Source organism: Haemaphysalis longicornis, unplaced genomic scaffold (assembly GCF_048455015.1).
Source record: "Haemaphysalis longicornis isolate Haplotype H1 unplaced genomic scaffold, Haemaphysalis longicornis Haplotype H1 scaffold_14, whole genome shotgun sequence".
NCBI lineage: Eukaryota > Metazoa > Arthropoda > Arachnida > Ixodida > Ixodidae > Haemaphysalis > Haemaphysalis longicornis.
The window spans coordinates 18,465,745-18,478,198 of record NW_027526245.1 but is presented as its reverse complement, the minus strand read 5'-3'; the positions used below and the strand labels follow the sequence as shown (position 1 = coordinate 18,478,198).

The window sequence follows — 12,454 nt, the reverse complement described above, 5'->3', positions numbered from 1 at the left end:
ATGGACAAAGTGCTACGGGGGTTCGACGACTTTGCGTTGCCCTATTTAGACGACGTGGCTATCTATTCCGCCTCGTGGCCGGACCATCTTGAACACCTGCGCTCCGTGATTTCACGTTTGCGTGAAGCTGGCTTAACGATCAAGGCACCTAAATGTCAAATGGCCCGCGCGGAAGGTATACCTTGGTCACGTTATAGGTAGGGGCCATCGCCGACCTTCTGAAGTTAAGGTAGCGGCAATCCGAGACTTCCCGCAGCCCCGAACCAAGACAGACATTAGGTCGTTCTTGGGAATCGCAGGTTACTGTCAGAGGTACATTCCGAGGTACTCTGAGCTGGCTAGCCCTCTAACTGACGCGCTTCGTAAAAACGAACCGCTAACAGTCGCGTGGGACGAAACACTCTAAACTTTTTTCCCTCCCATATACTCCCTAGAGGTTCTTTTTCGCCTGTCCTCCAGTGGTCCTCCTTGTAGGAGTTTTTTTACTACATGGAACAGGGAGGTTTTGTTTACCTCCTCAAAACAGGGCGTTTTTAGGTTATAGAAAGGAGGTATTTAGGGAGTGTTAAGAAATGCTCGGGAGAATTTAAGGAGGTCAAAATGGAGTATTCTTTACTTCCTGAAGGGCGTTTTTAAGTGATGTTTATGGAATTTTTAGGCGGTTGAATAGGAGCATATTATGGCTCCTTTTGGAAGTACTTATGTTAGTTTAGGGGCGTTTTTAGGAGGTTCAAGGGAAGCATTTACTTCTTTTGAATGGAGTTTGACGAAAGCTTGGGGAGTTTTGTAGGCCTTCCGAAAGGAGGTTCTCAAGGCCACAAGGGAAAATTTCTAGTTCCCTGCGGGAGTACTGATTTCACACGGTTTTTCTCGATTTCAGGTTTATTTCAAACTAACTTTCGCAGACAAGTTTACATGGTACATGGTGTACACAAGGAGGTTCCGAAATAAATACTTATGGCGACCTCATATTGGAAATCACAAATGGTACATTGCTAAATAACACGCCAGTTAGGAATTGAAGACAGCAATACGATGCTAGTTGAACAAACCGTAGAAACAATATTACTACAAGAACTAGAAATACGCGAAGAACAAAGATAGGCACAAACACAACCGCATGGTAAGTGAAATCATTATAGAATACTAGCGGATCGAGAACGCGTCAGTACTTATCAGAACTTATCAGTACGCATCAGTGCTCAGTACACAGTGAAAAAAATGGTTGCAGTGGTTTACAACAGCAACAAAAAAATTCGGTAGGTGGTGAAATGAGCGAGAGCTGTGTGCTAGTTGAACAAATTGTAGAAACAATAATAATACAAGAACTGGAAATACTTGAAAAACAGATAGGCACAAACACAACCCCATCGTAAGTGAAATCATTATATAATACTAGAAGATCGAGAACGCGTCAGTATTTATCAGAACTTATCAGTACGCATTAGTACTACGTACACAAAGTGAAGAAAAAATGGTTGCAGTGGTTTACAACAAAACAATTTTTCAATTTGTGGTGAAATGAGCGAGAGCTGTGCAACGATTGGATATTGAAAGGTAACAAGCATTGTGTAGGTGGTAAAGGGACAAGAGAGAAATGATGTAGGAGACAGACTGCAGTGAGATGGCTATGGATAAATGAGTAATATAAAGAACGAAAAATATGCTGCGGAAAATACCAGTGCGTTTTGATAAAGACACAAATGCGCCAAGAAAAGTGACCGAGTCTGACGGGTTAATTGCAATGATATAGAACAGAATGGGTGGTATCGGGACAGCTTCTTTAGAGTGAGAACAAAAAGTCATAAAACGCGTGTTTTTCGGATAATTTTTAGTTGATTCATTTCGCACCAGTTGCCAATATTATTTAGATAATTGCTTCAAGTTAAATTATTTTGTTAATATTATTCCGTCACTGAAAGATAGCTGTATTAGGTGCATACAGAACGGCCCATCAAATATCCCCTTTTCAGTAAAAAAAAAAAAGAAAAAAAAGAAAAAGTCTGAAATATAATACGGAATTCTTTTTGACTACTATCCAATGGTTACAGGATTGAAAACAAATATTAGTGAGCGATATTGATGCGATAAAGTAATTAGTTCTAAATCCTTCACACGTGGTTTGGTGCTGGCAAGGTCCAAAAAGGCATGTTCCACAAACGTTAGAACTCTGTGTGCCTTCTTGGGATATTGAATGTTGAAAACCCAAAACGATGCGAACAGACTACACAGTCCTCCCAGTAAAGATGATGCAGTCAAGACACGCTGGCCATCGATGTGGAGGCTAACTTCCCCGTTCACGGAATGCAGGCAGGGAGTCAGAGGAACATCTGCCTGAAAAAGCAAAAAAGAAAAAAAATGCCCCACACGTAAAATTCAAAACAGACACTATGGTTAAATGAACTTAATAATTCGGTACAGTAATAAAATTGTAAGGCCAGGTTCCCTGCGAATTCCAGTACCTAAATTAGGAATGCAAAGGCTTCATAAAACCAAGTGCCAGTACATTAACCGCCGTGGATTTGGCAGCAATAAAAAAAGATATTACTTCCGCAGAAAATACTCGAGCACAACTTTAAATGACAGTGAAGCTAAAATGCAAGTCTCTGTAGGTTGATAGATTAGTTTTTGTTTTTGACTGAAAAACACTTGGTAATGCATGATTTTGTTAACCGCTGTCTCTTGCTTTAAGATGCCAGCTTGCATCTATTCAAGTGAATGGGCACACACTTAAAGATGCAAACCCTTACACTGCCTCTCCCCTACCATGGTGGCTCACGTTCATAGAAAAAGGGCAGCTTTTTCGAGCTGGACGGCTGTTGCAAGCCGTGGCAATACTCACTTCTGCTGGAGGGGTCAACTTGGTTTCCGAATGCAGCCTTGCCTTGTACAGCACAGCCTATCCTGCCTTAAGATCTATGAAGTCATTCAACTCGATCATGTATCAGGATCTGCAGAAGAAAATCGTGTCAGCAAATAATGAATTCATGCCGGACAGGCACCCACTGTTTCAGTTATACTTGCAGATACCTCCACCTATTTCCCTGCTGGTGTTACATCCAAAGCTAATTTGTTACGGCTTGTCTCATCAAGTATGGTCATCTGTCATAACACAGCTAATCATACAGGAAAGTCCTTCACTGGGTCAGAAAACACTTTCTTTTTTTACAGTACTGATAAACTAGGCGAATCAGTCATCCGTATTCTGACAACTTAATATTCTGTGTCACCGAGCTGACAAGCATGATTGGTGCATAAGGTCATTTGTAGCCGCAACCGTTACTACAGCCTTGTTAGCTAACGTAAACCTCGTTCATGGCACCAAATTACTTGTGATTGCATGGCAACAAAAAAAAAACAGCTGAAATGGAAACGCTATTCTCGCAAACTTACCAACGCTGCATGCCACACACACCTGCCTTAGTTAATTTACCGTGATTGTAGAAGTTTCCGTCACGCAAAACCACAGTGCACTTTTTGGATCTGCAACCTCCGTGTCAAAATCGAGTGTCAGATGAATCGAGTAATTTTTGTGTATGGTCTTACTATTGATTATGACAAAGTTATTACCAACAAAAGAAAAGTGTGTGCATTGTTCTTCTAAAAAATGATATCCTTTTTTATGCCCGGCAGACTTGTGTCATGCTACGGCAAACTCTGTTCTCTTCCATAAGGGCATGAATTTGTGTTTTTAATTACGTGGCCTTAGCTGGCGACTGACGGGCCCCGATTGCATACATACCCCTCATTATCATCCGAAAGGGAATAAAAACATTTCGGTTTCGAACCACGTCGCCGTCGTGGTCCACACTATATGCATTTAATCGTTCGATAGGCTCATAGCATCTTTTACGCATGTCACCGTTTCCTTAAAGGAGCCATGAAGAGAAAATGCAAGTTGGTTTTATTCGAAAGATTTCGTGTTTTATAGTGCCCCCAGCGCTTGTCCGGATACAAACGGTGCTTTATTCACTGAGAAATTCAACAATTTAGGTTAAAATTTTGATTTTCCCGCTCAATCGTGCGTTTTCGTGGTCCCAAGTGACATCACTGGAACCGACCGCTCTGCAGCCTAGAGTACCTTCATTCACGCATCCGCCGTACAGGGTAGAGACACGTATACGCTGGCGCCGCCATTTTCGGTTGCTCGCTCGCCGCCGAAGCAAGTCATTGTGTCAAAACCGCGCTAAAATTATCGCCGCAACGCGGTTTACTGAAAAAGTTTGAATCATATTGTCTGTTTCGCGTTGCTAGGTCTCGTTGGAAATGAAAAGAATAACGCGTTGAGCCCGTTGGCCCAATTGCGGCGGCACGGGACCGTTCAAAGTTTGTCTCCACCCTGTACAGCGGTGTGGTTTGTTCCCGCGTTTCTTTACGTTCCGTAACCTAGATGGCGCCACCATACCGTTGCAAGCGTTTGGTTTGTTTTTGCCCGCATTTAAACCTGGCTTGTTTTTGTTCTGGGAGAAAATATTCGTTCCCTGAAACAGTGCTCGCTCGACAAATGGGGTCACGTAAGGCACCGTTGCTTGCGTCAATCGGCCGGTGTCGTCTGAGACAACCCCAAGCCCCGTAGTGCTGTGCAGCTAAACCAAGCATGCTGTGCGCAGTACGAACAGCAGAACGCATCAGTACTTCTATGTTTACTTGTGCTTTCGTAACTTCCACTGTTTGTCCCATCATTCTTATTGCTTTGTAAAGAATGTGCCCTAAATTTAAGCACAAATCGTTCGTTCGTCTAGTTTGTAAGTTCTACCTAATTTGCGTCTGCTTCTGCCAGCCTCCGCCAATCGCAGAGCTTAGCTCATGTGACGACATAGGTTCTGTTGCGGGAAATGAGCTGGTGGGTCGCATGACCATTCCTGTTTTTCCTAATTATGTAGCTTATTTGAGCGAAGTTTACGTTCAAAGTGGTGTCAGTACGATTCTAACGAGACAATCTTTTGAATGAACCAAACTTGTGTTTTCTCTTCATGGCTCCTTTAATAGGGTACGCTGTTAGATGTGAAGAGTCGACTCAAGCGAGCAAACAACCCCACCGAATCTACAGGGTACAGTTTTCGAAGGGGGTGGCCGTCTGATCCGCGGCTTTCGCCGACCAGAGCGCTAAGAATGAGTCAGAGCCTTGAACGAAAACAACACAAAGACTTATATTTGGACAGGCAAGCCATCAGGAGCGTTAACAAATAGATATTACAAAGTAGAACAGTTAACTAAAACTAACACGAGCAGTTCGATGCATATGAGAGACAGAGTCCCACAATATTCACCGACCGGGCCCGACGATGCACCGCTGTCGGAGGCGATTCGGCTACCTGAGTAACCGTCACGTTGCTTTGAAACGACTCCGCGCGCGACAAACGATTTCATCTCGAATGCCCTGTTACAAACCGGCCTACAAAAGAATGCGAATGCATACCCCAAAAGCCACAAACAAGTACAATAAAACGAGTGTGCGCTTTTTTCTTTGCCCGTGCGTGTACGTGCTGTGTGCGGCACGGGTACCTCGCAGTTAACCCTATCCAAACGTCTGACAAACGCATCGACTGAAAACAGACCACTTACCAGCGAGCTGTCCACAGCTGTCGCCGTATCCAAATGCTGTTAGCGGCCGTTCCTCGTGTGACAGGGGCACATAAAAATCCACCAAATGGCACTACTAGTCCTTCTCAAATAAGAAAAAACGATGGTCCAAGGCGAGGCTTGAAGCTCCGGCCGCACCGAGCCACCGGCCGCGCTGCGTTGATAGCACGGAACGGAGGTTGTTTACATCCGGGCAGCAAGTCGTGCCGCCAGGGCAAGTTGAGTCGCTGCAGTCGGGTGCGTTGGCGTGCTGGCACGAGAATTTCAATCGTCTATATATGCGCAAGCAAGCGAAGCAGATGAGCATTGCAATTGTTTGCAACGGCGAGAACTGCCTCTTTGTTATCAGCAGAGTTTGACAACACGTATCGCCAAAATAAACAGATTGAAACAACACGGCCGCGCTGTCTGCCTGTGATCGCGCTGGCTGAAGCATCTGTACGGGTATACGTACGGTATGGGGTTTGTAGCTGCATGCAACCGTCGCGTCCTGCTTACTCGTTCTAATTAGCATTAGGCCACGGTTGAAGTGCTGATACACGGAAACAACAGAAGACTAACATGGCGACCGCCCGCTTCAGATGATTATTCCAGATGGGGAGTTTATTTTGGACGTGGTACTATACAAGGAACCGAACGCCATCTCACAAATGGTGTTAAGTGGTTCTAAATCCTCCCTTTTGCTACACCGATGGGCAACGGTACTACCATGGAGGTTCGTCCACATTTTTAGACCATGCCTAGGGAGTACATTTTTTGCTATAAGGACTTTTCAGGGCACATTACTTGATTAAAACTCCATTTCCGGCTAGTTTGCGTTTACAGTGTAACTAGCCACCCTGTACTGAACTCGCCAGACTACTCAAAGCCTTCGTGGTCGAGTGTGATGCTAGTGACCGTGGGATGGGCGTCGTTTTGTGTCAGAAAGCTGGCGACAATGAGGAGCACCCAGTATTGTACGCAAGTCGTAAGCTGACGATTCGTGAAGAAGCCTACAGCGTCTCCGAAAAGGAGTGTGCGTGTCTCGTCTGGGCGGTGCAAAAACTGGCCTGCTACCTCGCCGGCTCGAAGTTTATAGTAGAGACCGACCACTGCCCTCTCACGTGGCTGCACACGATGTCCTCAAAGAACGGTCGCCTCCTACGCTGGAGTCTGGCTCTGCAGCAGTATACGTTTGAAGTGCGGTACAAAAAGGGGAAACTGAATGGCAATGCTGATGGCTTAAGTCGGAGTCCTTAAGGCAAGAAATGGCCTATAGACGCCTGACTTTCTCAATTTCATTATTTTTCCTGACGCAGGTTTCGCCCTTTACGATTAGATTTCTTGTTGTGTGGGACATTTCCAATCACGCGAAATGTCACCTTTCAAGTTTTTCACTTGTCTAAAGTACTGCTGGGCAAAAATATAACTAGAGTAGTTAGTTATTCGCGAAATTTTTATCGCAACTAAAAGCCTGGTAAAGCTTCAGTGTGGATTTGTCTTCGCATTTGCCGGCGATGCGGTTGTGTCTTCCTGTGTTGTTCTGTTGCTTGCCTGACCAAGCCAGAGACGTTCTTGGGGAGCCACTACTCGTCCAGTGACCCGCCCGGTGAAGCTCCAGCACGGTGTCGTACAGCCCAGACCTGGAGTCGAGCGTCTGCCGAACACTTCACTTCGACAGCATCCCTCCGGACACCGGTTGAAGACCCTTATCCATCGGGATCTCGGACCCCCGGCGGAGAAGCTGTTACGAATCGGCCAGCGCCGCCGTACTTTCCCGCAGCACTCCACGGCTGTGCGGCGAAGCTACCTCGTGCGCCTTTCTACCGTCAGGCGCAATCATGTCGGTGACAAGTTGCGACAAGACGCTTCGTCAGACGCTTCGCTTTGGGCGCATTTCAAAACTTCGGCGGCTACCGGCGAGGCTCGTCTCCACGCTCTTCAAGGACACAGAGGCCCCGTCGATCGCAACGAAGTCCTCCTCTCTTCCCTCTCCCGGACTCAACGCGCGCCGAGGCTATGAACGGCTTACGAACTCTGGAAAGAGCCTTGTGTGTGTCGGTGACGTTCGTGGTGTGTTCCAGCTTGTTGCGTTTTGACCGTTACCGCTTTTGGGTATAAATAGACCCCCGCAAGCGTTGTAAACCCTTCCTGTTTGAGCAGCGAATCGATGCTGTTGCTCTGCTCGAGTCCTGTATTGTAAGCTCGCCCGTCGGGGCATTGTTCTTTGGCTTCGGCTCACCTCTCGCTATGAAGTAAACAGTTACGTTAGCCTACGGCTTCTGGACTCCTTCACGGCTGCAACAGCGGCTGGCCGCTCGCATCATACACGCTACCACTCGTATGTCGGAGGCCACGGAGCTCGGATCGGGTGCCCCCACTCGGTCGCAACACGAGCCAAACCTGAAGTGAAATCAAGCGACATAACGTAAACTGTGACATAACCTAAAGCTTAACACCTTTTTTTTTTCAAAGTCCCATGACTTTCCCTTACAGAAACTCCGTGTACGCACTAACAGTGCTAATTTTGCCTTACCTTGTGGAAATGAAACGAAAATGGTGCAGTGAAACGCCAGGCGTACGGGATTGTTCTTGAAACCTCGTACAGCACAGCGTTTCCGTGGGTACCGAGGAAAGTGCTCCGCGGCTACCGTTGGCAGCACCGCCCCGTAGGACACCGTGCCCGTCGGGCACAGTACTAAACGAGTTCACTCGCGATACAACGCACCTCGCAACTCCACGCACAGAAAAAATAAGTTCACACCAAATTAATAAGGAAAAACGAATGCAAATGCGCAACACGAAAACACGTGAGGGGCGTTTCGTAGCAGACTAACTTACGCGCACCTTTCATAACACTACAAGGACTTCATCAAAGAGCAATGGCATTTGACATTCTTCAGAGGGCGCTACAAAAACAGTTTTTTAGAATGACTAACATTTTCATCACTTGTTTGCACACTGTACCTAAACAAATGTGATTCAGAAATAAATATCGTTCATAAAATATAAATATTGTTTTATTGTTGAATAAAAGTTGTTTTTTTTTGTTATTAGTTTTGTTCCCTCCACACCGAGTCGAGCTTCAATCGCCACTCCCATAACTTTCCGTGTTGATGTCGCTGGCAATAGGTTCTGAACTGCTTTTCGTCCGAAGCTTCGCTACCAGTTACATTTACCTTGTTCTAGGACTGACAGCTCTCTTTATACCTTTCTCTCTCTCTCTTTCTACTTTATCCTATCACTCCCCCTCTACTTCCCTTCCCCTGCACTGGGTTGTATGCAGGTGAGCTCCCTGCCGAGCTCAAAATATCCCCAGTGAATTTCCTTTCATTTTCCCGTCGCGAACCACAACCACCACCACCCTTGTGCCTACTTCACAAAACATCGCGAAACAATGCTCCTAGCGTACCATGATGCAATTATGACTTGTCTTGCTGTGCTCCCCACACCACGGGCAATGCAAAAAAACGCACATAGAAAGGTCCGCCATATTGTACTGGGGGCGGCTATAAGGCGCTATTTAGCTATTTACAAGTTTTGGGGACTGTCTGTCTGTCTGTCCGTCCGTCCATCTGTCCGTCCGTCACCAGATTCCGCTAGCCATCCCGAAAGCTGGAAGAACTTCTAGGCCACACTGTTACAAACTGCTACCACACTTGGCATGGGTCATACGTGCTCACATATAGTGGCGTCAAGGAAATGTGAGGCGTGCTTTTGGCAAGATATCAGTATTTAATCGACAGAAGCAGCATTCTTTTAATTAGGAATGCATGTATCACAGTTTTTATGATAGCAAAACAATAGCGAAGCTGCGTTCACGGGGGTGTTAAAACGCTGCTTTCCTGGTCAGTCTCGACAAGTTCTTGTCATTTACGAACCACAGTCTGACGCACACGTTGCAGCTCGCTGTAATCGGGCCCCGTTCGCATCGCGTTTGTTTTTTTTATCAGTAAACTTCACTGACCAACGTACAATGTCGGTAACCAGCTTAAAAAGGCCATGCCTAAACCGATCACCCTAAAGTTGGCATCACTTCTAAGCACTAATGCATTGCTGAGATTGCATTTTTTGAGGGAAACATGAGCCATCATGTCCGAAATTATGAAGTCCCGAGGACCTTATCAGTGTAAGCGTGGTCCTTGCGAGCTGCCCGAATGGCGTTTTCTGCGCGGATGCCATGAATTCCTGCAGTCCATCCATGGACAGCTCCGCTGCATAAAACAACGTCATAAAAAGGGAAGGCAACTTGCACACTCTCCCACCAAAGTGCGCGCGAGGAGTGTCAGAGGCGCCAAAATTAAACGGAGTAAAAGAAATCAGGATTCTATCATCAACCATGGGAGGAAGTAGAGAGGTTGGTAGTCGCCGAAAAGAAAGAGTTATTTTGCAGCGGTTGCAAAGGAGATCGTCTTTCAACACCACTTGCAGCGGAGGAAAGAGATAGGCGGCCAATCTTTTACTGGTGGAGTTGAATAAGGAACACGCCTGAGTGCAGGTGTTTCGCCTTATATTGAAAATTCTCATGTGGTCATCAAGTGCGTTTTTACATATTTAGAAGTTAAATTTTAGACCTCATTTCATACCACACCAGCCAAGCTCATTGTCGTTTTCTGATTTCACTTGTGTTTTTTCTGACTTATAACCATTGTTTTGGCGCTCTTTGTCCCAGTTGGCCTTGCGCAATTAACATCTAACCATCACCATCATCACAAACGCACAACAGCGCTGGAAGTAGCTGCCCTTTTTTATCCCCTCTCCTGAACGCCATGAAAGCACGGTCAGAGAGAAAGCAAGGAGGGCAGTGCGGTGGCTCCGGAAGCCGCGCGCGGTCAGGGAACTTAACGAAACTTCTTTTCACGCGTGTACGGTTTGTGGGGAGCGTATTGCCGCGTACAGCGTCTGCAAACGCCTGTGATGGTATTTTAACACTGCCGCCTTTAGCTACTCGGTGCGACGATGTTGAGCGTGGGAGACTACGTTTTGCACCAGTCGGTGAGCCAGTACGCAGACGCGAATGCAGTTTCTTATGATACTGGAATTTTATTGAAATGCTGAAAACTGAAGAATGTTGGAGACTGCGCTCTTCTGCTTCTTATTTTAGTAAGTTTCCTTATGCAGCAGTTCTGTGTATTTTCATAGCCATGGTAAGAATTGCTGAGTGCGGCTGTCTGGTAGATGGACGGCAGAAATTCAGGTAAGTGGCGTTTCGTTTCGGACAGAGCGCTGCAAAATAGCCAGCAAAGTCTTCTCGGCCGATGTGTACAGTTGGAATAATTCTTTCAGATCAACATATACACAGAAGCGCTCCCTAGGATAGGATAAATAGCTAAATATTGGTCCCCAGCACTTGGTCGCCCTTATGAAAAAGCCTGTGTCGTCTGCTGTGATTCCCCTCTATTACGTTTCGCGTTGACGTGAAACTGAATACAGGGAATCAAAGTTCAACTTCAAGTTCAGTATCAAATCTCCTCCCCGATACGAGATGTATTTTATTTTTCAGACTCCACCCAAATATCACCCAAGCATCCTCGTGCTAACTCCATACGAAGTCAAGCTAAAGGTCATTGACAGGCAACAATCGCCCGAGGAGAAATGATCAACCGAGGCAGCGGCAACACTTTGGTCGAGAATTTCAGAACAAAAATGTCGCACGGGATTTCGCTACTGTGGCGAATTGGATGCAACTCGAGGACTGGGACCACAGACTGGGACACGATAATTTCAAACAATGTTGCAATAAATAAAACCTTGAGACGTCTATGCTGCTTTCGCGCAGATGGCGTTGACAAGAAAAATACACCCAAAATTTCTCCTCAGTTCTTTTGTCGTAAAATAAAAGCTGAATACACCATACGAAGAAATCCGGGACGTCGAACCAGAGGTTTTCTATCCATCCGGCCGTACATTGGCTACCCTTTGCAAGCAACCGGTGAAATCGTCTTGTTTCGCCAGAAATTTGAGATTTCACCGGAAAACTGTTGGAATGTGTCTTTGGCGCTACTCGCACAACGCCTAGCTGGAGCTGAAAAAACTACACTCAACCTGCATGTACAAACTGCACTCGATCTCGCGGCAGATAAACCCAACCACTGCACACGGGCTGTTAGCTCCTTGTAGTGCAGGCAGGATGCTGAGAAAACCAAGCTTGGCGAATGTGAGGTGTTATTGTGGAGCCTGTGCGCAGAGCTTGAGGACACCGTGCTGCTCCTAGGCCCAGGTCAATGCCAAAACGTCCGTCTGCCTGTCTCTCTGTCCATCAGCGAGAAAAGTGACTGGTCCCTGGCTGAAGTGGCTCTCTGAAAACTTCACCTGGCAGGTTCCCAGCAGTGACCAATCAGTGACTGCCCACTCTCGCCATCAGGTCACGTGAACCAAGCTGTGCGACCAGCTAGTAGTAATCTCTGCTGTTCCAGAAAGAAGGAAAATGCAGTGCAGGGAAGGCAAAGATTTTCCCAGGCGGTGGAAGGAAACAGTGGTTTAAAGAGAGACTAAAAAAATAAAGGACGAGAAAACCGAGAGAGGTGAATGCGACGGAGGACGAAACGAAGGCGTCAAAAAGCGAGGCTCTAAAGGGCCAGCGAAACGTTCAGCACGCTGGCAATGTCCATCGAATAAACAAGGGAGCCTTTCGAGACGACGACGGGCGATGGCTGTGTCACAGATCGGACTACTGCAAACGGGTGTGTTGTCAAGTTTGCTCAGCGCGATTGAGATGCGCCGCCTCTGCAGCGCAACCGGTGTGCCTCATCGAAGGCACTCTCGTAGCCGCGCCCAACGCTACTGGCAACATTGGCCGGGCCACCAGCGATTCGGCCGCAGGTGGCAGAGTAGTGTGACGTCTGAGCGCACCGTGCAAAGGGACCGGGTGAGTGCATGCGAGATGTAGGCA

General features: G+C 46.7%; 1 protein-coding gene across 2 annotated transcripts in view; it reads left to right on the top strand.

Annotated features, from left to right (window-relative positions):
* Positions 1-11,361, top strand: part of LOC144164991 (cytochrome P450 3A16-like) — a 199,170-nt gene extending 187,809 nt beyond the window's left edge. For both annotated transcript variants that reach the window (XM_077695174.1, XM_077695172.1), the window contains one exon: positions 11,066-11,361. In XM_077695174.1, coding sequence (XP_077551300.1) covers positions 11,066-11,161 — 96 coding nt within the window. In that variant the 3' untranslated portion in view covers positions 11,162-11,361. The remainder of the gene's footprint in view (positions 1-11,065) is intronic.
* The last annotated feature ends 1,093 nt before the right edge of the window (positions 11,362-12,454 follow it).